We start from the raw sequence: 27,732 nt of genomic DNA on the forward strand, positions 1-27,732 counted from the left end.
TTGGGTTAGTTCACATGTGTTTGTTGCTTCCCGATTCTTCACCTTTGGGCAGGCGCACGCACCTTCTCCACAATCGCTACTCACGCTCCCCACACTCGAACCCACTACAATTCTCCGCGACTCTCCACAATCTCATTTCACCGCCACCCATCACCGACCGCGATCACATTATAAACAGGCGCCACTCGCTCGTACAAGTAAGCTAGCTTGCACCCCCATCATCAACGTCTTCTCACAACCAGGAGCCTGGATTACTTCTTCGACCTATCACAACGCCCGCATACCGCTGTGAGGACTAAAAAGGCCAAACAGTCAAATCAATTTGTACTTCAACTCCGGCTCTTGATTCCAACTGCACCATGTCGTCCACCACTACAATCAAAACCACCTCTCTGGACTCGCAGTCCGATGGCCCGTCGGTGCCAAACCCAACGCCAGCTACCGAGCCTGTCGGTAGTCCCTACGAGCCTATCGACCCTCCCCCGGAGATGGACTACACAGCTGTCGCCAAGATCCTCGCCCCCATCCAGGAATCACTCAACGAGGCCGCCATGGAGGCAGCTTTCCCATCCCCGCCCATCAACACACCTGTGTTCGGCTCTCCGGCTCCTTCAGTGGCGTACCGCTACCCAATGACCCGCGGTCGCGGCTTCAGTGTAATTGGCGATAGACTCGTGCAGCTGAAGCTCAACGATCGCAAGCTTCGTAGCCACGAAGGAGACGTAGGCTCGAGCAACCACTCGCCCGATGTGTCCGTCGCCGAAGACGAAGAGACCGATATCGCGAGTATCTCCGAGGTGCTCAGTGACAGCGGCAAGGACAAGCAAGATTCCGGAAAAGCTCGTAAGACTCTTGATGCTATTGATGTGAATAAGGGCTCAGTTCCTATTGCTTTAGGCTCCCCCGCCGTCAACCCGCGCATCGTGGAGTACCTGTCTTTCACCTCTGATGACCTGCCTACGAACTCGGTCGCCCCTTGCTTTCCCTCTACGCTCATGAAGACGAGCACCGGGTCGCTCAAGACTGTCATTGAAGGTAGCGACCAGGCTAGCGAAAAGAGCGAAGGCGTCACCGAAAAGAGCAACTGGGCTGAAGAGATCGAGGACGCTGTCGATCGCACTTGTCTCCGCCTTGAGCAGCTGGCTGACGACGAGTGGAAGAGGGACAATAGCAAGACTTTCGCCGAATATTATGTCGCTCGTCTCGAGCGCCTGCTCGGCAGCGAGAAGCGGGCCGTTCCTGTCACCATTCAAAAGAGCAAAGATGCAAACGAGTAGACCGTCAGAGTCTTGGCTTATGAAATGTCCATGGCTATGAAACAGGCTCAAGGAAGGTGGCGTCGTTCACGGTACGGGTAATGCTTTACATTGCTTTCACGGTCTTAACGGTTCCATACCTTAGCAAGGGTGACCGTGGTTTTTTATACCCATGATTTCCTTCTTTAATCACATGCGAGTTCACGATGTGGTTTCTTCGATAGCTGGTTCGATAGTGAGCCTGGCATAGCAGTAATGATAATGTAATTTCCTTGGGATTCCTTGACCTTGCTGCATGCGCGCCATGAACTCTAGGTAAAGCGCGAATACGAGCCGTTCCTTACACCAAGCCCCTGCAAGATTGCAACAACAGCCAGTGTAATGGCTGTAGGTCTATCATTGCTCTTCCAGTAAGCCGCACCGGCAGCAGCTAGCATACCCGTCAAGATGCCAGCGATGCTTTTGTCGTACACATCGTAGATGCCAGTAACCGACCACTTGTAGTTGAGGATGCCTATAGAAATTTTGAGTAAACGAAAAGACGTGTAACACATCGTCATGCAAGGACTTACTCATCATGAGGAAGAAACCGCTACCTTCGTACCAACCAATCTTACTGGCACCACGGAGCATGACCGGGAGGGTGTTCATTGTTGGGTGTTTGAATTGGTCGAGACCTTTCATCTACAAGTCAGTGTTAGTATGCTATTCCTCGTAGGGAGCTCTGCGCCTACTGTGTGGCCGATCGCCAAGATGGCGTAGGCAGCTGAAGAAGCCTGCAAGAGAGGATGTGATTGAGAGGTTGTCGACGCCATTCTGTCAATCGTTATGCTTCTACGGCCAGATTATATGATGATTTTTCTTTGATGATGATACTGGACAGTAGATAGGCACTGAGGGCAGGGGAGGGAGGAATCTTTTGGTTGTTGCTGTTACAGGGCGTCGTTCGTTGTCATGCTTCAAGCTGGTTACCAGCCGAGGTTAGTATGGATTAGGACGGATTTCCCCACTTTTTGCGGGTCCGCCCCAACCTACTCACATCTACTATACGCATGAACGTGCATATCTATTCTTGGGGATACTTGTTTCTTCACGTAGGATCGTAGAATGCGCTCCTTGAAAACGTGAGAAAGGTCCATGGTGTAAGAATAATCGAGCACTGATAATCGCCAATGAGGCTGATACTCTGCACGCCTTTACTTCTCGAAAGAATCCCTTTTATTCTAAGCAATCATCGAAGCTATAATTCGTCATGCACTCTGCTTTCAATCCATAAAAGAACTCCGTTCATAATACCACGCAAACCGCACCCTTCCACTCACTCCCCCTATCCCCCTTCTGAACCACAATCTGTCTCTCCCTACCCTGCAACCCCTTCACCCTCATCATCTGCGCTCTCTTATCCGGTGCCGGTCCTCCATGTTCCATACATTTGTATTCAATCCACAAGGTTCTGGTGGTTGTTACGGCACAGTCCTCGCCGCTCTGCTCAGCCTTTTTGCAGCGACGGAACTTCACGGCCGCGCAGTCGCCGTAGCCTTCGCGTTTACAGGGGAGGTAGCGGGTCTCGTGGGTTGTGCACATTGTCTTGCTGAGTTGAATCTCGTTCTGGGTAGAGATTTGGTGTAGATGGCGGGAGGAGCAGAGCTTGGATGATGTAGAAGGGAGACACTGTAGGGTGGCCATATATATGCGATTCTTGTGAAGAGGATGTAGTTGGAGACGAGCGAGTACGTGTGCCTACGTGTACGATATATCGACGCACCATTTGAATGGAGGTCAAGAAGGAGAAGTTGCGACAAGTTCATATGAAATATTTGTTTCCCAACTCAGCCACCATAAAGGACGAGAGAAGATGGGTTGATACCACCGAACGCTGAACCGTATGAACATACCCTGATGCCAATTTTAGTAGTATACAGAAACACCCTGCCGACTAGGGTCCGAAATGAAGACATGGCTTTAGATACAAAGGAAGCCGTATAGTACAGAAAATGTCTAAACCAGAACGCCCAAGTTTGGTATGTGCGCCTCATCTCTCTTCATATGCTCTTAGCTGGACGTGAATATACAGAAATCCATGCTTTAAATGTGTGGCATTGCTCTCCACCCAAATAGCCCTCATATTCCCTGGAAGAGTAATGCTCACGAGTGATCAATCCTCAATGATACTAAGCAAAGAGTCAAAAACGTCGTCTTCGTCGCTTTCTTCTGCTAGCTGGCGTTGCGCATACGCATGTGCTTCGGCATCACTATCCTCCGCTAGCTCACGTTGTGCAAAGGCACGTTGTTCCGCGTTGCTATCCTCGCCGTCGTCGCTTGAGGAGCAGTTAATACTTCCGTCTGCAGAACTTGCGCTCATTTCGAATTCGGGCGCCGAGGCGCTGTCATTGTCGTCGTCAGTGACACCACGCCAGCTTTGCTCGCCGTCATCGTTTTCGTACGCATCGTTGTCGTCATCGGGCTCGGTGTCGCCGCCATTGTTGTAAGCATTGAAGCCAGGGCCGCCCACAAAGGGTCCCGAGTGCGGCGTCGCATATGCAAAAGGAGTCGACTTTCCTGCAACGGTAGCAGAGCGCTGACTTGGTCTGCTCATGACATCCGAGTTCGATCGCGGCAGCGCAGGCTGCGATGAGTAGAATGGTGAGGGTGGTTCTCGCGAGTGACGAGGAGTCGTATTCCATATTGGGACCTGCGCAGTCTCAGGCCGTGGGGAGGAGGACCTCGCAACACGACGTCGCTTCAGTCTTGTCACTGACAAGCTAGGGGTATGTGAAATTGGCTGTGGGGCGGATGATTGTTCTGCGATAGAAGCGTTGAGGCGGCGCTTTGACAGGCGAGATGGGTAGGTGTCGATGACTGAAGCAGACACTGTACGATTGCGATAGTATTGTGGGCGTCGCGGGTGGTTCTCGCTCAATGGAGAGATGGGCTGGGGCTGCTTGTTCTTTAAGATCGAGTTGGGGGTGATTGATCTCCGCCAATTTCGCCCAGCAGGACGCATCGAGAGCTGAACTGACTGGTTGCTTCCAAAAGAAGAATGTACACTGGCGGGCGGCGCATCATACGTCTCAACAAACTGCCAGCATGCTTCTTTTGCATCCGCCTCTGGAACTTGAGGCTGACATTGCTTGTCGTTGTCTTCCATCTGTGAGTCTTTTTCGGGTTGATAGCGAGGCAATTGTCGCAGTTCCGGCCACGACTGTTCCATGACGACAAACTCATTGCGGTCGACTTGTTGTGTATAAGCTTCGCGAACCGTCACATACAGTCTTTTCTTTCCACCGGAGACTCTCATCATGACGCCTGCGGAAAGGAACTGGGCATTCCAGAGCGCGCTACTCGACATCTCAGCAGGCGTAAGGAATCGTAGCCGCGACTCTTTGAGTACTTTTCGTAGAGGTATGTACGACGCCCGAAGACCAGGGTACGCAGCAATCATAGGGTTCTCGTCGCTGTCGTCGTACTGCAGGTAGTCGAACACGTCGGAAAAGGCATGCGACAAAGCCTCTTGGATATCTTTGGCATTAGAGCCTCTGAATGTGACATCTCGCACAAAACCTCTGCTTTGGAGTCGCTTGTAGACTAGATTGTTACTTCCACAAGCCTTTGGGAACAACCAGTCGTCCGTAGACCCTGAAGCCCAGTTACTGATGTCTTGGCTACTCCATCCGTTCTCAGACTGACCAGGCACGGGCTCTTTATCTGAATTTCGAGTCACAGGATAGGGGCTAGAATCTGTCTCTCGTCCGAGAAATGGCAAGGTAGTAGTCTTGGACGTCCGGGCTTGAGTCCATTCTTCGGAATTCTGTGTCGTTTTGGTTACATCATGCATTGGTTCTTCAGGTGAGAACCAGATGCCTTTCAGGTCAGGACCCCATGGTAGCAGGACGACTTCCACTTCCCAAGGTTGCAGCGATGTGGGCGGCGCAGCGGCTTCCAGCACATCTAATCTCTCTTTGATGTTGTCAAGTTCCATCTCAGTATCCTTGCGATCCATGGCTCTGAGTATAAGGGCTGAAGAAGTGGTCGACTCTGCGGAGCCGAACGAAGTCGTAGTGTTATCTATGCGCCTTCTGCCAAAAGAATTATTGCTGGACTGGTCATCCATGGCCTGATGCATCCGTTCATGTTCGTCCAAACGATGCTCCACATCAATGAGCCTACCCTCATACATCTCCAAGGTCTGGTTCAGATCTTCGGGCTGCACATAATTGAAGGATCCGTTCTCCAGTAAATCTAGGCGGCTGCCGAGTTCCTGCATAGTGCTGGCTACGTTAGGTATGGAGTTTAACAGGTTGTGAAGAGGAGCAAGGTAGGAGACGAGCTTCTGGAGGCCTTGTGCGGGAGCCGATTGAAGGAGGCTTTGCAGCTGCTCCTGTGGGGCTGCAGGAGTGTTCTTTGGTAAGAGCTGGGTGGGCACTGTGGCATACGTTTGGCCTTCTGACGAGCCAGCGGATTGCTGTTGAATGGCCGAGGTTATCCGCTTCATTGCTTCAATCATGTCTTTGCCATCCTGTACGGCCCGATCCGCAGCCGTCAGGTCTGGTGTATTTCCAACACTTGGAGTAGCCACCTCGGTAGCGCTCTGTATATAGTCATCGGGATTGTAGGTATTCGGTATGGTATCGCCCGGCTCATCAGGCTGGAAGTTACGGTTGAACTCGAAGACTTGCTCAAGAATGCCGCGCGATGGGCTGGTAACGTTTTCTTCGTTGTGAACCGTGTTCGCCCGGTCAGGGGAGTTACTCGGCTCGTTGTAGGGCTTCCCCGGGGTATGAACGATGTTGATGTCGTCGGGTATAGTCGGTGTAGGCGACTGTTGACGATTCATCCGTCCCATGCTCTCTAGGTTCATCATGGAAAGACCAAGACCCGCCACCGTTTGGCGCGACTGATTTGCGCCATTCCTAGCTTCGTTGTTAGCCACTGGGCGCCGTTCATGAGATAGCAAGCAGACTGAAGGAATTCCAGGAAGACCGCTCGTGCTGGTTTGTGAGGGAGTGTCCTGACTTTGTATCAAGCGACTGAACGAGTTGGAGTAAGTAGACTGCTGTAAGAGTCGCTGACTGGGACTAGACAGCTGATGCATGCGCTCATTGTATCTGGCTTGACCCACTTCGGACAGAGGGTTGTCTTCCAGCTGTCGCAGGCCAGCGTTTGTGTCGCACGGCGCGTGTGGCAGCGATTGGGCCTGCTCACCACCTCCTGCATGAAGCGATCGAAGCGGCGCATTCACTAAAGGCGCAGGCTTTTCTGGCGCACGCGATGCCCTCAGATGGAAGCACGCATGGTGCCCACAAACACACCACGTTGAGCGCTCGCTGCTAGGCCGGTGCTCGGCGCTCTCATCGTGCAGCTCAGCACTAAACTTGTCCCAGAATTGATCACATCCACACTGTCCTACGCTCGCATCGCGATAGTTGCACGGCCCGTCAGGAAGCGATCGTCTCGAGGGTGTTGGCTGTAAGAGCGCATGATTGCTTTGTCGCGTGACATTTGGATTTGGGTCCCCGAGGCCCGCCATTGGTGTTGATAGCTGAGCATCCCGCAGAGGACGCGAAAAGTCTAGGAGTGAGACATGTCGCTGTTCCTGTCGAGGCTTTCGGCCGGTTAGCACGAGTCGAGGAAATGATGATGGTGGGGCCGAGCGCGTACCGAAGATTCTGCGAGCACTGTGCGCAAACCAGGTCGTGGCCGCGGGGGGGATGCGAAGGCTCTTTATATATACAGGGCAGGGCGGAGATTGAAGGACGCGACCGACGCGACAGAACTGGTGGGCACGCAGAGGGGAGAGAGGCCGTGGATACTTTTGGGCCGTGACTCTTTAGCACGCATGCATGCCACCAGCAACGGCTTAGTGACGGGCACCTGTAACACTTCCCCGGAGTCTGGGTACGCACGGGATGGGCTATCGATACAAAATTGACGACATGATAGGCTGAGGCAGCACATTCCTCCGACTACCCTGTCTAGCTGGCGGCCGGCCGAACACCCTGGCCGTTGGCTACCCATCCATCGAATCCAGCGAGGCTATAAACGCCATGCGCGGCCTGCAAAGAGCAAAAAGTAAACCCTCCATAACAACCCTGATACATTTGCGAAAAAGCGATTTCTTCGCAACCTCTCCAGTCGTACGTGCTGGTAGCCCATTTGTCCAGGCAGCAACGACCCTATACATGGCGTCTCTCTCATCCACATGGGGTGCTGCATCATTGGCCAATACTCGAAGGGGGAAGGGGGAGGGACCATCGCACATCTGCATTGCATCTGCACGTCCTACAGGCCCCGACCATGATAGATGCGCATGGCGACAAGTTTGGACCCAGACATCAGCCTCGGGGTCGACAAATCTGTCCAAGGCAGAAACTGTATGTGACTAGTTGTCGTCAGCGCTGCGTTTGCCATGCATCTGACAGGGTCTCGAACGGGAAGCCGGGCGCTAGTCGACCAAATGATACATCACTTTGCGATACAAGAATCCGCCGAGAGCTCGTCCCATCCTGTCATGGGCAGGGCGCATTTCGCGTTTTGCGACCCAGATCTTGCATTTGTTGCGCATGTGGTGCGTAGCCACACACCGTTTCATTGCAGCCGCGAAGCACTTACGTACCATATCACGGATCCTTATCGCGCGCATATCTTGGTATTGTTATGGATGTCGACATAGATGATCTGCAATCATGTACCACTCTGCCAACAGGCGTTCTGGGAGTATTCCAAGGTTAAACTCACATTGAGCATTACCGAGTATACATGGAATGCTCAACATTGTACATTAGGAAATCTTAGCTCAGGTAAGAGACCAATCAACACCGTTTGTCGTCCAGTCTTCCTCTCCAGACTCCAACAAGCCAGTCATCTCATCGTCCCATCGTCAGCCTCAAGACCCCTCGGAAGGATACCCCCTGTCGTGATCAGCGAATCCTCCGTCACCAAAAAACAGTACACCGTATACGGCGGAATCACCATCACAATCCCCTTCTTCATCTTCATTTCCGTGGGCTGGAAGTCTTTCATATCCATCTTTGCAGGCTCATGATGGAGTTGCCAGCGTTCCATCTCAGTCAAGGGCCTTCCGTTTACCTGGACAGTTGGCTCGCCCTCCTCTGCGAGAAAGTAACACTCGTTGGTGGTGAAGCGCGTGGCTGACACGAATTGGGCTTGGAACAGAATCCGGTGCGCAAACCAGAACGGATCTTGGTTCATGTGGTATCGGAGAGCGGGTGTGTTGTTACGTGAATCGTTGATCCTTAGGACAGCGGTTGGGATGATGGGGGCCGGGAGAAAAGGACAACATACGAGGGGTTGGTGATCGGACCGGAACTGGGCCTTGACTTGTCCTTTGGTCCATTGATACGTCTGCGGTGCGGCAGACAGTTCGACGTCGACTGTCTCGCTGGGGTCAGTCCAGGAGGCCAGAAGGTTAGCGATGGGCGTAATGGTCATAGTCGGCGTTGGGCGCGATTGGAAGTAGTCGGAGAAGAGGGATTGGGCAAGCAGAGGGTAGGATGGTGTATCGGAGATAGAAGTAGTTGTGGGGGAATCTAAAGCCCACAGAGTCTAAGTGAAGGTGAAGGTGAAGGCAAGTGTCGCGCCAATATGGTACGATATCCTAATACAGTTGAACTAGAGATCAAAGGTGTATATGGACGATTTTGAACGCAGGATACAACCAGTAATGTACTGCACTCACGATGGCGCCCTCTTTCAATTCTGTAAATGAACACAGCTACAGCATCCTGAGCAGTATCGCAGCTAGCCAGCCCACATAATCCTACTCTAAGCAAGCCTCAAGCCGTTTTGCTCAGGCTTGAACCATTCCCGCAGAAGATCGTCCAATATCTCGTTAGCACCTTTTTTCGCCTCTTGACTGCTCTTACCCTGACACTCGATATAAAGCTTAATCTTCGGCTCGGTTCCGCTTCCTCTGACTGTGAATACCGCCCCATCATCTAGCTCACATGTTATCATCTGGCTAGTGACATCTACCGGCAGATCGGGCTTGTGGTCCTTGCTTTTTGAGTCATAGCCTAGGGTCAGATCTCGCCAGCGCACGATCTTGCGGGACCCGATGGTAGTGGGGTGCGGGCTGCCCAATGCGCGGATGGCTGTGAACACGGACGTTGTCACGGATGGCGATGGCGATACGAGATAGGTGTTTGCGTCTTCGAAGTAGCCAAGATACTCGTAGAGCTGCAGCAGCTTGGCGTATGGAGTGAGACCTTGCGTAGCCCAATGCGATGCGGCAGTGAGAAAGACTGCAGCTGCGCTGATGGAGTCCTTGTCATGTACGGTTTGTGGAATCATATATCCCAAGGCTTCTTCAAACGCGTAGACGACGTCATAGCCTTCGCTGTCGAGTTGTCGCGCTACATTTCCAAGCCACTTAAATCCGGTTAAAGTTTCGGTAAATTTGAAGCCTTCCTTCTTCGCCAAAGCGGCGAGCATCCTGGAACTGACAGTGGAAGCCAGCATCGCGAGCTTCTCTCGTGGTTTTGTCTCTGGGTAGCGTTCGAAGAGATACGATCCGAGTAGCGCTCCAAGCTGGTTCCCGCTGAAGATGTGCCATCTGTCTCCCACCTTCTCTGCCGCCGCGAGTCGGTCCGCATCAGGATCGCTAGCGAGGATAAGGCGTACGGATGACTTGTCGGCCGTTTCGATTGCCAGGTCGAGCGCACCCTTTTCTTCAGGGTTCGGAAACTTTACCGTGGGAAAGTCAGGGTCAGGCTGTGCTTGAGCTTCCACCACAGTCATTTGAGAGGCCACACCAAGTGTCTCTGCGCATCGCTGCATGGCACTAAGTCCAACACCATGCATGGGCGTATACACGAACTTGAGCTCTGGGTCCATCTTGACTTGGACGTGCTCGGGCTGCGCAGCGCAAAGGATGGCCCTGTGGTAGTTGTCTTGTACTAGTCCTAGACTTCCTTCGACTAGGAGCGAGGAATCTACCAGCGTCGTATCCCAAGTGACAGGCTTCAGGTTTTCCATGATACATTCAGCGATTCCGCTATCGTGAGGAGGAATGATCTGGCATCCATTCGACCAGTAGACCTTGTATCCGTTGTCTTTGGCCGGGTTGTGACTGGCTGTAATCATGATTCCAGCAGCGGCTTCGAGTTCGCGAACGCCAAAGGGAACCATGGGCGTATGGCTGGGTTCTTCATACCACCACACCTTGATGCCTTTTGCAACAAAAGCGGCCGCGGTGAGCTTGGCGAACTTTTCTGAATTGTGCCTCGCATCTCTGCCAATGACAACACCCCTTCGTTTTACGTTTTCTTCGGTTTTGAGTAGGTAGGCCGCGAGCCCTTGGGAAGCTTGTATCACCGTCAGGGAGTTCATGCAAGCGAAACCGCCCTGCATGGGCCCTCTGAGTCCAGCTGTTCCAAAAGCGATGCGATGTCGAAGGCGCTTCTCGAGCTCGTCGGTATCACCATCGACTAGCAGCTTGTAGATTTCATCTGTAGTTGTTTTGTCTTGGTCGAGCTCCAGCCACTGCCTCGCCAATTCCTTGATATCTTGAGTCATTGTGAGCTTTTGATTTCCGCGATGGCGGTTGTGTTGAGCAAGCTGTTGGAGAAGAACTGTCGAACGGACAGACAGGCTGGAAGTTAACGGACGTTAGTCAGCATAAAAAGGCCATGTAGTGTCAGGCGCAGCAGGGTGAAGGAGTGTCGGAGTTTGCCGACAGAAAGCGGGCGACAGCAGACTCAAGTGGGCACCTGCCAGATTTATGCACTCCAAGACATTGGAATTTCTCTAGCCTCACGTGTGGGTTTTGGTGAGCTTCTGCTTAGGCATCTGGAGACTTGACGCCACGGGATGTTTTTAGAGGGGTATGTGACGCCGTTTCTGGGTGCGGCTCTGGAGACGTGGTGAGGGCAACGTGGGGGCATTGGCGTTGCAGGGTCCAGGGCAGCTTCGGAAGTTTATCAGCTCATCCTCTCCTGCTCCACTGGCCAGCTCCGGCGCAACGCCCTGCGAAACTGAGTTGCTTCTGAGATACCGCAAAGTTATCGTCCGACGGCGTCTGTCCTGGAATTCGTCTGTCGCTTGAACCCGCAGCTGGACGCCCATTTGTGTGCCCGTCGCATACCACACCGCATCGCATCATGGCCACCCGGACGGACCGAAAGTCCAAAGTCTTTAGTCGGCGCGAGATTGAAGCTCAGATTGCCAATGGCCGCTCAATTGTCATCGTCGACAACAAGGTCTTGAAGGTGGATGCATGGCTGCCCTACCACCCTGGCGGCGACAAAGCCATCCGGCACATGGTGGGCCGAGATGCTACAGACGAGGTCACTCGGTAAGCCTGCTTTGATCCACCATTACAGCTATTTGCTGACTCATAGCTAGTTTCCATTCTACGCAAACGCTCGAGCTCATGAACCGCTACCAAATCGGCCGCTTCGAAGGACGATGGCTCAACTTCCTACCGCCGATACAGGGAGGAAAGTTCAGGACGCAGGAAGAGCTGGACAAGCTTTCCGAGGAGGAGTACATGGAGTCGTGTTCATCTTCAGAGCACGAGACTGCGAGCTCGGCTTCTTCTGCCGGCAGTAGCCCTCTCTTTGAACCGGCGGACCGACCCTCTGCCTCCATTCGCAAGCGCAACGGCGTCGACGTTGGTAGAGCTTCTTCAAGCTCCAGTGTCTCATCGGTTGAACTAGAAGACGCCGTTGCCCCGAGGATGTCAGTGCTTGATAGACGAACACAGGAAGAGCTCGACTTCGACAAGGCCAAATACCCGTCTCTAGATCTAGCCACCCAAGATCGCATCACACAAAAGTACCGCGAGCTACAGGTGCGTATAAAACAGCAAGGGCTCTACGATTGCAACTATGCCGACTACGGTGTCGAATGCCTACGCTATGCGTCCTTCTTGGCCGGATTCCTGTTTTTGTTGTCATCTGGTTGGTATATTACCAGTGCCATCCCGCTTGCGTGCCTGTGGCACCAGCTCACGTTTACGGTCCATGATGCCGGACACATGGGCATTACCCACGACTTCACGACCGATTCCATAATCGCAATGTTCATTGCCTCGTACGTGGGCGGATTGAGCGCTTGCTGGTGGAAATACAACCATAACGTCCACCATTTCGTTACAAACCACCCCGAACACGACCCCGACATCCAGTATATTCCCTTCTTCGCCATCACGCATCGATTTCTAGAGAGTCTCAACACGACTTTCTATGAGTGGGTCATGGAATATGATGCCTTTGCAAAGTTCATGGTCCGGATACAACACTACACCTACTACCCGATCATGCTGTTCGCACGCTTCAACCTGTATAGATTGTCTTGGACCTATCTGCTCCTTGGAAAAGGCCCCAGGAAAGGACCTGCATGGTGGCATCGCTACTTTGAAATTGTGGGCATGGTAGTCTTCATGACCTGGTTCGGCTACGGGGTGGTGTACAAGTCCATTCCTGACAACTGGAGTCGGTTCTGGTTTGTCCTTATTGCCCACGCGCTTACGTCTCCTCTTCATGTGCAAATCACGCTGTCCCATTTCGCTATGAGTACAGCGGATCTGGGTGTTCACGAGTCATTTGCTCAGAAGATGCTTCGCACAACGATGGATGTTGATTGCCCTCAGTGGTTGGACTTCTTCCATGGTGGCCTCCAGTTCCAGGCCATCCACCACCTGTATCCACGAGTCCCCCGTCACAACCTTAGACAGACCCGGAAATTGGTTCAGGAGTTCTGTAACGAAGTCGATATACCGTATGCGCTATACGGTTTCGTCGATGGCAACAAGCAGGTCATTGGGCGACTTGCTGATGTGGCAAGACAGGCTGCCATCCTTGCTGAATGCCAGAGGACAATTGCTGCGGAAGGAGACTATGGAATGCATTGAAGGATATACTGTAGATACCATAGAGCAACACGATACGTTATTTGTCCACTTGATCTAAGATTCCATTGTAGCAATGATTAGGTTTCGAAGCATTGCCTCAAGCCACGGGTCTGCCCAGGCTGTACAAAAGATGCTATGGTCGCAAACTTGCGACTGAAGTCTGCGCAGATCATTGTCTGCTCGGATGAAGTTCCGACACCAGAACCAGGGATGGGTGGGAAGTGGAGGCTTGCTTGTCCGCCGCGTTCCGCTGCTGAGAACATGCTGAAAGGTACACTCGCGACAGGCGCCTCAACCCTGCCACACCAACTTGCACCCCGGTCCTATCCTACGATAGGAAAAATAGGTAGTTCGATATGCAGGTAATCTTCGGCGCCAGCTCAGTAAGCTCAGGTATATGTCACGCCATGGATGGCAGATTGACAGGAACGCGTCGCCCACTAGCGTGACTGATGGTCGACCCCACCTCGGTCCATCAGGCCATGACGCAACCAACAAACAGCCACAAGAGGAATTTGTCGCTATGATGGTATCGCGCTGCAGTAGCATGATTCTGTACAGAGCACCAATGACAGAGCTCAATGCGTCAGGAGAGCGTCTCCGGCTCTGCCGCTGGCCAGCTTCCAGGCTTCCAACCGCGACTACTGACGCGCGACTGCTTAAAGGCTCTGTACCTCTACGTTTTGGCATTCTCCGAAACCATTACTTCTCAATCCCTACATATATTTCCTGCCTGCGTTTACTCTTCAGAGCTTCTGTATCTCTGCGCAATCAAGCTACTTCTCTCAGGACCTAGCTTTACTCGAAACCTTACCTGAACGCAAGAAAGGTCGGACCTTTCAAACAACCTGCAATCATGGACGCCATGATCGCGAAGGCTCCTGCAGACCCGGAGACAGTGGTCGAGGATGTCGAGAATCTCAGCATCTCCCCATACGGGCCCGCAAGGTCATCAGTCGTCGAGCACCCCCTCAGCGAGGATGAGGTGCGAAAGATGACCGACTACTTCCACGCTTCTCTGTACATGTGCTTGGGCATGATATATCTTCGGAGGAACCCTCTTCTCCGCGACCCACTCACCCTGGACCATCTCAAGCGACGCCTTTTAGGGCATTGGGGATCGGATGCTGGACAGAGCTTCACATGGATTCATATGGTATGAATAATTGCATGCCGCTCTGGAATTGTAACAGGCTAACATTGTAATACGTAGAACCGTCTCATCAAGAAGTACGATCTGGACGCCATCTTCATTTCTGGCCCTGGTCATGGCGCGCCCGCTGTACTCTCAAACAGTTTCCTTGAGGGTGTCTACTCCGAGGTCTATCCCGACAAGAGCGAGGACGAGGAGGGCATGAGGCGCTTTTTCAAATCCTTCTCCTTCCCCGGCGGAATCGGATCTCATGCCACACCCGAAACACCTGGTAGCTTGCACGAGGGTGGTGAGCTGGGTTACTCCATCTCTCACGCTTTCGGGACGGTCTTTGATCACCCAGATCTGATTGCTCTGACTATGGTTGGAGACGGTGAGTCTGAGACTGGCCCTCTTGCCACGAGCTGGCATTCAACCAAGTTTCTGAACCCGATCACGGATGGTGCGGTCTTGCCCGTATTGCATCTGAATGGCTACAAGGTATGGCGCTCAACGTCTTAGAAGGACTTGGCTAATACTTCACAGATCAACAACCCCACGGTTCTCGCTCGTGTGAGCCGCAAGGAGCTCGAAGCGCTCTTCATCGGTTACGGATGGACGCCCTACTTCGTCGAGGGAAGCGATATCCCATCAATGCACCAAGCCATGGCTGCTACGATGGAACGATGCGTCACAAAGATTCGTGAATATCAGAAGGAGGCTAGAGACTCGGGCAAAGCTTTTAGGCCGCGCTGGCCCATGATTGTGCTCCGTACACCCAAGGGCTGGACAGCACCCAGGAAGCTCGATGGAGACCACTTCTTGGAGGGCTTCTGGCGGGCGCATCAAGTCCCCCTTACAAATGTTCTCAAGGATAAGTCTCAGCTCAAGATACTGGAAGAGTGGATGCGCTCGTACGAGCCTGAGAAGCACTTCGACAAGAACGGCAAGCTCGTTCCTGAACTTAGAGAACTGGCTCCAACTGGCAACAGGAGGATGAGCGCTAACCCTGTCGCGAACGGTGGCCTTATCCGCCACAAGCTCCATGTACCCGACTTCCGTGACTACTCTATCGATGTCACCAAGGGCGGTGTTGCCAAGGTCGGTAGTATGGCCAACTGCGCGGCCTTCTTGCGCGATATCATCAAACAGAACCCGAAAGACTTCCGGCTGTTTGGCCCTGACGAGACTGAATCCAACAAGCTTGGCAAGGTTTACGAGGCAGGAAAGAAGGTCTGGATGGGCGAGTATTTTGAGGAAGACGAGGATGGTGGTAATCTAGCTTTCGACGGGCGCGTTATGGAGATGCTATCTGAGCACACTGTAGAGGTAAGATACACGAACCCTCTTCGATGCCACAATACTAACTTTGCTCAGGGCTGGTTGGAGGGTTACATCCTCTCCGGACGACACGGTCTGCTCAACAGCTACGAACCTTTCATTCATATCATTGACTCCATGGTCAACCAGCACTGTAAATGGATTGAGAAGTGCCTCGAAGTCGAGTGGAGACAGAAGATTGCTTCGCTCAACATTCTGCTGTAAGTGTCTCTGTACGGAATGCATGTGAGACTTAGACTGACTTCGTACACCCATATTCAGTACTGCGACCGTTTGGCGACAAGACCACAACGGATTCACACATCAAGATCCTGGATTCCTCGACGTAGTGGCCAACAAGAGTCCCGAAGTTGTCCGTATCTACCTGCCGCCGGACGCCAACTGCCTGCTTTCGACGATGAACCACTGCCTCCGTAGCGAAAACTACGTCAACGTCATCGTTGCCGACAAGCAAGAGCATCTTCAATATCTCACCATGGAGCAAGCCATTGCCCATTGCACAAAGGGCGTTGGCATCTGGGAATGGGCGAGTAATGACAAGGATCAGGAGCCTGACATTGTCATGGCATCGTGTGGTGATGTTTCCACACACGAAGCCCTCGCCGCCACAGCATTGCTGCGCACGCATCTGCCTGAGCTCAAGATCCGCTTCGTCAATGTTGTCGATCTCTTCAAACTGATTGACGAGGACCAGCACCCACACGGTCTTAAGGCACATGAGTACAAGGCCATCTTCACCGACAACGTACCGTGTATCTTCAACTTCCACTCCTACCCCTGGCTCATCCACCGCCTGACATATGGCCGCAAGGGCCAGCAGAACCTGCTCGTCCGTGGGTACAGGGAGAAGGGCAACATCGACACCCCTCTCGAGCTGGCTATCAGGAACGGTACTGATCGCTATAGTCTGGCGATTGACGCACTTGACCACATTCCCAGTCTGGGTAACAAGGGTGCGGCAACGAGGGAGAAGTTGCTGGATGAGCAGATCAAGGCCAAGAACTATGCGTACCACGAGGGCATGGATCCTAAAGAGACTGAGGACTGGGTTTGGCCGTTTTAGTTGCTTCCCTAGTATGGGTGAACGAGTGCGATTACTTTCTTCTGGGTTGAGATTGAGATTCGGGCTACGATGCTGTATGATAATAATAGCATGAATGATTTGCTATAGCCTCCTCGCCTCTATGACAACCTGAGCGAATAATATATCATCGACGGAAAACACCGTTGACGAAGAGTCTGGGTTCCTAAGAACCAAACTATGCAAGACAGTCTCTGCTGCCGAACCCAAAAACGCCATTTCTATGCAATGTAAACCTGCGCTCACGACAGGCGCGCTGCCAAAGAACGCCGTGAACACCATGCTTGGTAACAACGAAAGAGCAAAAAGCGAGCCTAAGCTCAGAAATCGTAACTAGTATTAAGGCTCAACCCCATTCTCATGTTATCCACCGTCTTGCCCCCAACACCTTTAAGCATAGCCAGCGATTCCAGATCCATGATTTCCGCATCGTCCATTTCGACCAGGCAGTTTACGATGTTATCCGCTTTCTTTGCACCGACACCCTTTAGCGCTTTGATCTGGTTGACGTCTCGCGAATTGATAATTTTGAGGAGGTGCGAAGTACGAGGTGTTTGCTGAGCGGCGGAGTGGACAGGTAGATCGATGGTGGTAGTGGTAGCAGCGGCGTCGTCACGGAATATGGGCAGTTTCTTGGTGGTCTTTCTTGGTTTGCGGGTGGCTTTGGGTTTGCTGGTGTACTGGAAGCTGGTGTCGGAGGCGTAGGATTCTTCGTGGTCAGAGGGTGGCGGGGGAGCAAATTCTTCGTCGTCTTCGGATTCATCTTTGTAGACTATCTTAGGCTTCGGGGTCTTCTTTTCAGCTTTGAGGGGGGCCATGAGAACGTTTGTAACAGGGGCTGCAGCATGCGACGGGAGTTGGACGGGGGCGGAGACATGCTTGGTGCTTTCCTCCCTTTTGGCGCGTATTCGGTCTTCGAGCGTCTTCATCTTAGACTCTAGCTTTGCGTTGCCAGGAAAGAATGGCTGTGCCAGTTGGTACATTCTCAGTGCACTGGTATCTTCTCCACGCATGTGGTGTTGCTTCGCCATGAGCAGAAACTGCAAGCCCTGCGACTTTCCGTCCTCTTCGTGTGCATCAATGCGGTGCTCGAGCTCGTCCAACCGCTTCTGCAGCTCTGCAGAAAGTGCAGGCGCAGCTGTCCCAGCATCTTGCAATGCCTTGGCTGCCAGAGCCTCATCCACTTTCTGTGCGATGAGAGCTTCAATCGAAGCTTTGGTCAGGGCCGGCTCTTTACTCGGTATCCGCGAGGTGTTATCCCCAGTTCGGAATGCCTTTGTCGGCCGGGTCGCGAAGGTGTTGCTAGGTTCAGCTGCTCGCTTGGAGCCCTCTGTTCTCCGTACTCCTTGGTTCTGTGCAAGGTTAGTCACACGAGGGGCAGCTTTGTGAGAATCAGAATATACAGAGAATGCCTTGATAGGCTTTTCCCCTTTCTTCTGCTTCTCCGCGTCTGGGATATTCGCATTGGCCTTGGCCGCGAGCGACCTTAACGGTTGCCGTGCCATGGCAGCTCCGCCAATGCTCGTGGTTGTCGCCAATGGCTTGACTACCGTCTTGTACATCGGATCGTTTTCCACCTCGGCGACCTCAATCTTCTTAGTCCGGCTAGCGAAGTTCAGGGAGCTGATCGTGTCGAGGTGGTATGCGCGGGTGGGAGCAAGGTTCAGAATCATGACAGTTAAGCCCTTATTCTGACCGAGGGACAAGATTCTCGTCATCTTGGACTCGCGGTATGGGATGCGGCTGGCTTTCTTGTTCATGGCTTCGACGCATTGTGCAAGCACGAATAGCGACTTGTTGATGGCCGAACTCTCGACCAGGCGCTCCTTGTTGTTTTCGGTTCGTCTGTTGTCTTCGGATCCTGCAAGATCAATGCAAGATACTCGGCTGACGCGAACGGTTTCTTCGGTGGTCTGCGTGATCTTTACGCAGAGGACGGCATGCGATCGAGAAGAATGCGCGTTGAGCTGCAGTATCGTTAGGAATGTGTTCGTGCGTGTGTCTCAGACGCGTATGGATTCTGACCTTGGTAGCAGATGTCGACCTGTTCATGTTGGCCTGGTCGTAAAGCTGCTCAAACTCCTTGAGCGTTGTGCATGGCTTTTCGGTAAGACCAACGACGACCGTCTTGCCATGGTTGTCTCTGATGGGCAGACCCGATGGGGTGCGCTTCTCTGGGGGCTCGAACAGATCGTAGACGCGATCGCAGTAGATCTCAAAGTACTCGAGAGCAACCTCGACTTGTGTGGCACCGGCCGTGTCCTTCTCGATCTTCTTGCATCGACGGTAGATGGAGCTCAACAGTCTTGGGATGACACCGCGGTCGGCCAGCGACTTGCCTCCTCGCATTGTATGCGTCTTGCCGGTGCCGGTGCAGCCATGGGCAAAGATGGACAAGTCAAAGCCATTGAACAGATGCTTCACCGTCGGCGCGACTAGCCTCGAGTCAGCTTCAGTCCCGAAACGCGTCCCATGGCGAACTCACTCTCGGCGTCAAAAAGCTGCTGCTGTGTCGCGTCCTGCTCGTACACGGAGCTGAACTGGAAGCTGAAGGACTCGGCCTCGTTCTTGGGACTCGGTATCCGCACGACGGCCGGGGTGGTGTCGCCGTCCAATGTCTCCGCGGTGACAATGGTGTCTTTGTCGAGCTCCTGTTTCAGAAGAGGACGTATCCTCGCGACAACGCGTACGCTCATGGTAAAGACCGAGGATGCAAGGCGGCACGATAAAAAGAGAAACAAAAAGTCTACGCCTACAGAGAAGAAAATGCGCGACCTACCGTACGTGACGTCGAAGCTCTGGCGATATTCTGCCGGTGCAAAGGGCCTGGTCCAGGCGGAATGGCGGTCTGTGTTGTTCTTCCTTGTCGAAACTCGCGTGTTGCCTGAGTAACCACCCTGCACCCACCGCCCAGACGAATCAACATCCGGCACGTGCAAACCCGCCAACACATCTCGATCCACTATCAAAATCGTCGATAGCTACGGCTTACAGGCATCTAGCTGGCACTCCGTCCTGAGTGTTGAGACGCCGTCTTGTGGAGAAGTCGTGCGGGGTCCACGTCTCCAACGCATCGCAAAGCCGAGCGCCGGCAGTGTGTTGCATGAATAAGCGGAAGGCGGCAGCACTCAGCGGCTTCTGGTTCCGCAATCGAGGCGCATCTCGAAAAGCTATTTCCGGTATATGGAGACTTGGAGGCTCTGCGCGGGAGGCAGAGTCGCCCGGCCAGGCGCTTGAGGGTCGTGGCTCCATCATGCCATGTCGCCGTCTCATTGGTCCGCGGATGAAACACCAAGTCACGACTTCAGAGCACCACAGCCACTCCTCTACTCACCAGCGCTACTCTCCTCTAAGGACCCAGTGACACGTCCAAATCACAGGCCGCTGCGACAATGCCGGGCCAGTACTACTCTTTGTTTCATTGTATACTCAAACCGTGCTCATAGCGGCTAATGCAGCTTCAAAACCCGCTGCCAGCCTGCTCAGCACCGAGGCCCTCACAGTAGCCATCTGAACGTCTAGACTTTGGTTTGCTTGAGACGAACGATCATCGTTCTTTTCCTTGCTCTCTTTCCTTGCCGTCTGTTTCTCCTTGTCGATCATTTCTCTTAATCGTTCTCTATCTCAGTCTTGCCCTTCAGTCCATCGTTCTCCGTCTTGCCTACAAGCGCCGTCTTTCCTTCGTTCATTCACTTATAATAAAAGTCATCTTGACGATGGCTATCTTCTCCTCTATCCTGCTGCTGGCAGCTTGTTCCACGTCAATAATCGCTGGGCCGGTCCCCAAGCAGCAACGAAGGCAACTGTATGAAGTTCACTCAAATATTACGACAATAGTCACTGACTGCCTATAGCTTTACGAGTTATGCTAACACCACCTCCACCCCATTTTCAGTGTCAGCACAAAAGATTGCGGAACCAACACCTGGTATAGTAGTGACGCCAATGCTACAAACCATCTTGACTTCGATAACACCGCCTATCACGTTTGTCGACCCCGACGGAAACCCAGCCGCAACACAAGATGCGCAGACAGTTTCATTCACTTCGTTTATCACGGAATCACCTTTGCCGACTCCGGAGAGCTCGAGCGCAGTAGCCACTACTTCGGTGACACCAAGTCCGGAACCTACGCCAATAGAAAGTGTGAGTGTGCCAACCTCGTCCGCCATCGAAACTGAAATCGTGTCGAGTTCAGTAGGGGTGGTCGACAACAAGACAGCTAGCGAGACAAGTCAACAGATTCCATTGTTCACCTACTCGCCCATAGAGGAAGAGACGTCTACTTCGATTGCTACTCCTTCTGCATCGGCCACAAGCGCGGTCCCAGCTTCCACCACTGGAGGTTTACCTGGGTTCACCCATCCCGGTGCAGTACCTTCAAGTTTACCGGTTGCCAATTCTACTGCTAGTTCAGCGATTACAAGCGCTCCTTCCGTAATCGAGTCGATTATAGACGCGCCATCTTCAACGCTTCTGATCAACTCAACTTCTCTGGCACTCCCACTTCCCACGCCGTCCGGCTCCTCAGCAGCTGCCCTGCCATCAGGAACCGCTTCAGATGCTGTAGATGTAACATCACGTGTCGTCGTCACACAATACACCACCATTTATGCGACATCTCAGCCACCTCAAACACCTGCACAAGAGTCAGCTGTACCATCTGAGGCGCAAGAGTCCGCTTCTTTAGCCTTTTCTTCATCATCATCAGAGGTGGCTGGTGCACCCGTACTGTCTCCATCGGCGTCTCTTCAAGTACCGCCTGTAGTGATTGTCACATCATATACCACGGTTATGCCAACAACGCAACCTAGTCAGGCACCTGAGACGTCTGTCTCTTCCGCATTGCCAGACCCTATTGTTTCCAGTTCTTTGGCCTCATTGTCTACAATCGTGGATTCATCTTCCGGTGTAGCGGAGCCAACACCCACAGCGTCCGAGCTGTCGTCTTCGATGTCCGGAGTGCCTGCGCCTACACCTACACCACCCGCGTTGTCATCCTCCATCATACCGACCACTTCGAGTGCCCCTGAAAATTCAGCGCAATCAACCTTGTCTTCTTCATCCATGGTATTACCTCCAGAGGCTTCTTCGCAGCCCTCCCCTTCCCCCTCTATGGCGCCACCCCCAGAAGTGACTGCATCGACATCTGACGCCGTGCCAACACCACCAGCACCAACGGATGTGCCATCTTCTACATCACTAGAACCAGAACCAATACCCTCGTCGACAACATCGGAAGGCGCACTGATCGTCACACCGATCCCAGGAAGTCAAATATTCACTTTGACTCTCACCGCAACGGTGACGGAAAAAGAGATGACGACTGTAACCGAAAAAGAGACGACTACAGTAACCGTAACGGCTTGAGCGGTCAGCCAAGGAAGTGGTGCTTGGGTTGTTTATGTATTTTGTTGAAATGACTATTTGCGCTGCTTTGCAAGGGGAAGAATGTAGCTTTAGTTTGATACCCAAGATCCGAGAACATCATGTACTTTGTAAAGCCAACTACCCCCAGATTCGCAAGGCTGTGCTCATGACTTTGATGGTGACTTTTGAATCCCAGAGCTGTTGACTTCTAAATGTGCTACCAATCATTATTCAATTTCGTGCCCCTGGGACGTGACACGATCTCCTAGTGAAATGTCTGTTCCCACGAACCCGAAAACCAATTTCTGTATCTGTTCGAAGAAACGGATGTATACTCAATACCCGCTCTGCTCCTTCCTCCCACCGCCTCCAGCCCCACTGTCATCTCCATCGTCTCTGTTTGCTTTCGCATCACCAGCAGCCTCCTGAATACCTTGCGCGTCACCTCTCAGCTTCTCAAAATACGCTTTAACATCTTCTGCGCCAACAGCTTGACCCGACTCAGCAAAAGGTTTCAAGAACGCCGAGACCTTGTCTTTGAGGTGCGCGTATGCCATTGCACCCTGAATAGCACGTACACGGTCCATGTTGTTGAAAGCTGCTTCGCCACGATCGAGAATACTGCCTGTGCCAACTGATTGTCCACCTTCCTCGCCCACTTCGGATACGGGAGGCTCGTAGGTATCTTCCTCTTCCAGGAGCTGGGGATGAGCTTTAAGTTGTGGATAGCAGGCGTCGCAGTGGCAAAGATGGTCGCGGAAGTCGGGCTTGAGGAAGAGAGAAAAGGGTGTTGTAAGAGCGGCCTCGGGCAAAGGGGGAAGAGAAGCGTGCTTTGGCGCTTCCGGCTTTTTTGGTGTTATGGCAAGTGTCTTGGTATCCTCGGAGATGCTGGAGAGTGTGCCGGTTGGGTCTTCAGACTTTTGGCGCTTAGCCGGAGCGGGTGCTGTCAGATGCGTTCCTGTTTGTTCATGTTCATCTTCGTCGGAAGCTTTGCGCTTCTTGGAGTCGCCGTTGAAAGTCTCTGAGGTTGGAACGGCGGACTTCTGGGCGTGAGAAAGTGCGATAGTCTTGTCATGGTAGACTGGTGGTAAGAATCCAGTTGAACCAGCGTACTGTTTGATCCACGGGTGTGCCGCGACACACTTGTAGCAGATGAAATGATCGAAGTCCTCCTCCTCAGGAAAACCTGGAGGTAGTGGGGGGTCATCGTCCTCTTGAGCACCAGCATTCCCTGCAGTGTCGTTTCCATCAACTCCATCACCACTTGCCACTGCAGCCGCAATATCCGCTGATGTTGGAGACGCTGTCCCATCTGTATGTTCGTCGTTCTTCTTCCCATCTGTCTCAGGTTTTTCGGTCTCTGTTGCGTCTGTCGCACCGCTCGTCTCGTTATTGTTCGGTTTCTCTATCATCTTGCTGTATTCCGCCCGAGTGAAGCCTACGAGGCACTCGGGGTGCCACCAGTCCTCGCCACAGCCACCCTCTTCGCAAGATCCGAGCCCAAGGCACTGGAACATTGTACCCTTCTCCTGATTAGGGTCATAGTCCTCGCCGCAGCCACAGAACTTATTCCTGAAGTTCTGGTTGTACTTGTTCGCCTTTGCTGGCTCTTCACCCGTCACATCGCCTTTCCGTCCAGTCTCCGCGTTGAGGCGGAGCGTGCAAGGTGTCATATCTGGTATCCTAGTGGTCCCGCAGTCGCATATGAAGTCCCGCTTGCTGAATAGCTCAACAAGAGTATGTTCGCCATGACACGAGATCGAACACGAGTAGCAGACGCCTGCTGGAGTGTACTGCTGAGCGGACGATGCTGGCACCGGATTACAGGTAAGGCATGCGTAGAGGCTCTGGCGGAGAGGACCGAGATCGCGCGTGCAGGTATCGAATTGCTACGCCTTGTGAGTTGGTGCGCAATTGAGACGACATATATACTGACGTATGGAAGAGCCTCGCGTGCTTCTGCTTCGAGGCTGAGTTGTTCTTTAATAAAGCTGGTAACATACTGTTAGTCGTTACATACACAGCAAAGCTATAGGAAATACGTACTCGGCTGCTGTTTGCGAGCTCTCTGAGGCTTGCGATATGCTGCTGGTGCGCGGCTTCGATGACATGGCTGTGGACTGCGACTCGGCCATGATTGCGATGCAACGCGTGGCAACTCTATCTGAAAGCAAGAGGTATTTGGAGGTGAGGGAAAACCAACGAATTGATGGGATACGAGAATCTGCACGAAATCAATTCGGTTGTAGTGGTTGCAGATCGTGGATGCTGGTGAGCAGTGATAACAGCGCTGGATGCGCGTGGTCGCTGATTGGCCATTGCGAAACCACTTTACGCGTGGAAAAGGAAAGCGCGACGCGGACGTGTTGCTGGCCCTTTCAACCCCTTCTCTCCCACCCCTCGACCCCGCTCTGCAGCTTCATATCACCTTGGTCTTTGGTGGTATATGAAAAGAACTGTGCTTTGAGTAACTATGAGGTATGTGTCTCAGATTTCGACGATACTCGAGGACCGAGCAACGACCCTAGCCCCTCTTTACCCCCAACAACAAGACACTAACAAACACCAGTTCACCACCACTTCGCTCCAACATGTCGTCCGGAAACCGTGGCGTAGGCCCCAGCAGCAGGAACAATAAACGCGCCAGAGATGATGAAGATCTGCCCTCTTCAGCGGCGCATCCGCCATCCAGCCGTGAGTACGACGAAACATGCGACACAACAATGGCTAAACAAGCACAGCAATGGCCTCGTCTCCCCCCATGCTCCCCCAAGACGACGATGCAGACATGCTCGACGATGACGACATCATCCGCGACGTAGATGACCTCGACGAAGACGCAGAGGAGGCTGAAGGAATTGATCTGTTCGCCGACGATTTCGAGAACGATTACGCAGCCCGTGAAAACGATGCCTACGAAGGCCAGGGTATCGACGATGAAGGCGACTATGAAGAGCTCAGTCTTGCCCAAAGGCGGGAGCTTGACGCGCGACTCAATGCTCGTGACAGAGAGGCAAGACGCCGTATGCCCGCTGCTTTCCTGCCAGACGAAGACGAGCAGGATGGCCTGGCAGGTCTGATGGGAACGGGGCGCCGCCGCGTTCGGAGAAATCGCTACGACGAAGAAGACGATATGGACATGACCGACGATATCATGAACGAGGAGTTGACGCTTGAGGCGCTCACCGATGTAAAGGCCAACACATTGACGGATTGGGTGGCCCAACCCCAGGTCGCCAGGACCATTGCGCGCGAGTTCAAGTCTTTCCTCACAGAATACACCGACGAGCACGGTCATTCCGTATACGGAGCCCGCATTCGGACCTTGGGTGAGGTCAACGCAGAGTCTCTGGAGGTGTCATTTGACCACCTTGCCGAACAGAAGGCGACACTAGCATATTGGCTAGCCAACACCCCAACTGAGATGTTGAAGATCTTCGATCAGGTGGCTATGGAAGTTGCCCTCCTCCACTACCCGGATTACGAGCGCATTCACTCCGAGATTCACGTTCGCATCACGGACGTGCCTGTTCAGTATACTCTGCGCCAGCTCCGCCAGTCGCATCTTAACAGTCTGGTCCGTGTTAGTGGAGTGGTCACTCGCCGCAGCGGAGTCTTCCCTCAACTTAAATACGTCAAGTTTGACTGCACCAAATGTGGCGTTACCCTCGGTCCCTTCCACCAGGATTCCAACGTTGAGGTGAAAATCTCCTTCTGCCAGAACTGCCAGTCGCGTGGTCCATTTACGGTCAACTCTGAGCGTACAGTTTACCGAAACTACCAGAAACTCACCCTGCAAGAGTCTCCTGGTACTGTGCCAGCCGGACGTTTGCCTCGTCACCGCGAAGTCATCCTTCTCTGGGATCTGATAGACTCTGCAAAGCCCGGGGAGGAAATCGAAGTCACCGGTATCTACCGTAACAACTACGATGCAGCCCTGAATAACAAGAATGGATTCCCCGTCTTTGCGACCATTCTCGAGGCAAACTACGTGGTCAAATCGCATGACCAACTGGCTGGCTTCCGGTTGACTGAAGATGATGAGAAGGAGATTCGGCGACTGTCCAAGGATCCTCGCATCGTAGACAAGGTCATCAACTCAATCGCCCCCAGTATTTACGGACATACTGACATCAAGACTGCCGTAGCACTCTCCCTCTTCGGGGGTGTCAGTAAAGAAGCCCCTGGTCGTCACTCCATTCGTGGCGACATCAATGTTCTACTGCTTGGAGATCCTGGTACTGCAAAGTCCCAGATTCTGAAATACGTCGAGAAGACTGCCCATCGTGCTGTCTTCGCAACTGGTCAGGGTGCTTCCGCTGTTGGTCTCACCGCTTCCGTCCGTCGAGATCCCATGACGAGCGAGTGGACTCTCGAGGGTGGTGCGCTTGTACTTGCCGATAAAGGTACTTGTCTCATCGACGAATTTGACAAGATGAACGATCAGGACCGAACATCCATCCACGAGGCCATGGAGCAACAGACCATCTCCATCTCAAAAGCTGGTATTGTCACAACCCTCCAGGCTCGCTGTTCGATCGTAGCAGCGGCCAACCCCATCGGTGGTCGATACAACTCTACGATTCCTTTCTCGCAAAATGTCGAGCTTACCGAGCCAATTCTGTCTCGATTCGACATTCTGTGTGTTGTACGCGACACTGTTGACCCAGCAGAGGATGAACGCCTAGCCAAGTTCGTCGTGAACTCCCACGGCCGCGCTCATCCTCTTGTCAACTCAGCATACGGGTACTCTGACAAGTCGAAAGCGACGCAGAATGGCGACGACCAAATGGAAGTCGATGGGGACGCTCCGATCAAAGAGGGTGAAATTCCTCAAGACCTGTTGAGGAAGTACATTCTCTACGCAAGGGAGAAGTGCAGGCCAAAGCTATACCAGATTGAGCAGGATAAAATTGCGCGTCTCTTCGCTGACATGCGTCGCGAGTCTATGGCAACTGGAGCCTACCCTATTACCGTAAGTACACAGCCCTCCTTTAACAAGCACCCACTCACACCTACAGGTTCGTCATCTCGAAGCCATCCTACGTATCGCAGAGTCCTTCTGCAAGATGCGTCTCTCCGACTACGTCGCGTCGGTGGATATTGACCGCGCCATTGCTGTTGCTGTCGACTCTTTTGTTGGATCGCAAAAGGTCAGCGCAAAGAAGGCATTGGCAAGGGCTTTCGCAAAGTACACTCTGAACAGGCCAGGCGCTGTTGGAGCTCCGGCCCGAGGAGGACGACAGGCGCAAAGAGCAGCGGCATGAACGGAGCTCCCGGTTGTCAAAGCTTCGTTATGATGAGGCCTGGTAGATGTGTTACAGGAAGGAGTTTGGTGGATGCGTCCTGATTAATGGCGCGTCAAGGTGCAATGATACCATGTTGGAAAGCGTTCTCTATGCTCATGTGTTTCTACATAGGATTGTGTACTCGATGCTTGTGATGGTTATGCTCAGCTATAGAACAACTGATCCGAATGTACGACTGTCCTGCCTTAACTGTGTACAAGATGCTCATACACACCGATGCGGATACCTAAGTCGAACATACTGTGACCACTGATTCTAACCCACCAAACAAGTGCTTTGCCCGTCACCACATTAGCAGTCCAAAGTCAGCCCGTAACATCAAAAGTCGTAAAGGTGCTGTGTCTGCCGTTCACACACTGGAGCAGCGCTAA

General features: G+C 52.9%; 9 protein-coding genes across 9 annotated transcripts; 4 read left to right on the top strand and 5 right to left on the bottom strand.

Annotated features, from left to right (window-relative positions):
• Positions 1 to 359: 359 nt before the first annotated feature.
• ACET3X_007383 (uncharacterized protein) lies at positions 360 to 1,277 on the top strand (the record flags this gene model as incomplete). The annotated part of the gene is made up of 1 exon (XM_069453523.1): positions 360 to 1,277. One exon carries the CDS (start codon positions 360 to 362, stop codon positions 1,275 to 1,277), a length of 918 nt encoding a protein of 305 aa, XP_069304546.1.
• Positions 1,278 to 1,567: 290 nt separating this feature from the next.
• On the bottom strand, positions 1,568 to 2,071 carry ACET3X_007384 (uncharacterized protein; the record flags this gene model as incomplete). Its single annotated transcript, XM_069453524.1, has 3 exons — positions 1,568 to 1,770; positions 1,829 to 1,940; positions 1,991 to 2,071. The coding sequence occupies 3 exons, from the start codon at positions 2,069 to 2,071 to the stop codon at positions 1,568 to 1,570; spliced, it is 396 nt and encodes a 131-aa protein (XP_069304547.1).
• A 1,340-nt stretch (positions 2,072 to 3,411) lies between these two features.
• ACET3X_007385 (uncharacterized protein) lies at positions 3,412 to 6,114 on the bottom strand (the record flags this gene model as incomplete). The annotated part of the gene is made up of 1 exon (XM_069453525.1): positions 3,412 to 6,114. The coding sequence occupies one exon, from the start codon at positions 6,112 to 6,114 to the stop codon at positions 3,412 to 3,414; it is 2,703 nt and encodes a 900-aa protein (XP_069304548.1).
• A 2,845-nt stretch (positions 6,115 to 8,959) lies between these two features.
• ACET3X_007386 (uncharacterized protein) lies at positions 8,960 to 10,972 on the bottom strand. The gene has a single exon (XM_069453526.1). The coding sequence runs from the start codon at positions 10,788 to 10,790 to the stop codon at positions 9,039 to 9,041; it is 1,752 nt and encodes a 583-aa protein (XP_069304549.1). The 5' UTR covers positions 10,791 to 10,972; the 3' UTR covers positions 8,960 to 9,038.
• Positions 10,973 to 11,374: 402 nt separating this feature from the next.
• ACET3X_007387 (uncharacterized protein) lies at positions 11,375 to 13,128 on the top strand (the record flags this gene model as incomplete). The annotated part of the gene is made up of 2 exons (XM_069453527.1): positions 11,375 to 11,568; positions 11,619 to 13,128. 2 exons carry the CDS (start codon positions 11,375 to 11,377, stop codon positions 13,126 to 13,128), a joined length of 1,704 nt encoding a protein of 567 aa, XP_069304550.1.
• Positions 13,129 to 13,984: 856 nt separating this feature from the next.
• Positions 13,985 to 16,664, top strand: ACET3X_007388 (uncharacterized protein; the record flags this gene model as incomplete). Its single annotated transcript, XM_069453528.1, has 5 exons — positions 13,985 to 14,284; positions 14,342 to 14,761; positions 14,807 to 15,589; positions 15,638 to 15,801; positions 15,863 to 16,664. 5 exons carry the CDS (start codon positions 13,985 to 13,987, stop codon positions 16,662 to 16,664), a joined length of 2,469 nt encoding a protein of 822 aa, XP_069304551.1.
• Positions 16,665 to 17,002: 338 nt separating this feature from the next.
• On the bottom strand, positions 17,003 to 19,378 carry ACET3X_007389 (uncharacterized protein; the record flags this gene model as incomplete). Its single annotated transcript, XM_069453529.1, has 4 exons — positions 17,003 to 18,034; positions 18,086 to 18,649; positions 18,708 to 19,117; positions 19,168 to 19,378. 4 exons carry the CDS (start codon positions 19,376 to 19,378, stop codon positions 17,003 to 17,005), a joined length of 2,217 nt encoding a protein of 738 aa, XP_069304552.1.
• A 1,219-nt stretch (positions 19,379 to 20,597) lies between these two features.
• On the bottom strand, positions 20,598 to 24,325 carry ACET3X_007390 (uncharacterized protein). Its single transcript, XM_069453530.1, has 3 exons — positions 24,099 to 24,325; positions 23,989 to 24,043; positions 20,598 to 23,941 (listed from the first exon to the last, which is right to left on the bottom strand). Exons 1-3 carry the CDS (start codon positions 24,185 to 24,187, stop codon positions 22,388 to 22,390), a joined length of 1,698 nt encoding a protein of 565 aa, XP_069304553.1. The 5' UTR covers positions 24,188 to 24,325; the 3' UTR covers positions 20,598 to 22,387.
• Positions 24,326 to 24,525: 200 nt separating this feature from the next.
• ACET3X_007391 (uncharacterized protein) lies at positions 24,526 to 27,319 on the top strand (the record flags this gene model as incomplete). The annotated part of the gene is made up of 4 exons (XM_069453532.1): positions 24,526 to 24,530; positions 24,622 to 24,746; positions 24,794 to 27,027; positions 27,074 to 27,319. The coding sequence occupies 4 exons, from the start codon at positions 24,526 to 24,528 to the stop codon at positions 27,317 to 27,319; spliced, it is 2,610 nt and encodes an 869-aa protein (XP_069304554.1).
• Positions 27,320 to 27,732: the final 413 nt, after the last annotated feature.

The sequence above is a fragment of the Alternaria dauci genome, chromosome 7 (genome assembly GCF_042100115.1).
Source record: "Alternaria dauci strain A2016 chromosome 7, whole genome shotgun sequence".
In the NCBI taxonomy this organism is placed as follows: Eukaryota; Fungi; Ascomycota; class Dothideomycetes; order Pleosporales; family Pleosporaceae; genus Alternaria; species Alternaria dauci.

What these genes read in the sequence shown, in the direction of transcription:
- ACET3X_007390 (XM_069453530.1), bottom strand. Translation starts at nt 24,187, where the DNA reads ATGGCCGAGTCGCAGTCCACAGCCATGTCATCGAAGCCGCGCACCAGC. An exon ending in AGCTCGCAAACAGCAGCCGA is followed by an intron (nt 24,044 to 24,098) that starts GTACGTATTTCC and finishes GTATGTTACCAG; the next exon opens with CTTTATTAAAGAACAACTCA. An exon ending in CACGCGAGGCTCTTCCATAC is followed by an intron (nt 23,942 to 23,988) that starts GTCAGTATATAT and finishes CACAAGGCGTAG; the next exon opens with CAATTCGATACCTGCACGCG.
- ACET3X_007386 (XM_069453526.1), bottom strand. Translation starts at nt 10,790, where the DNA reads ATGACTCAAGATATCAAGGAATTGGCGAGGCAGTGGCTGGAGCTCGAC.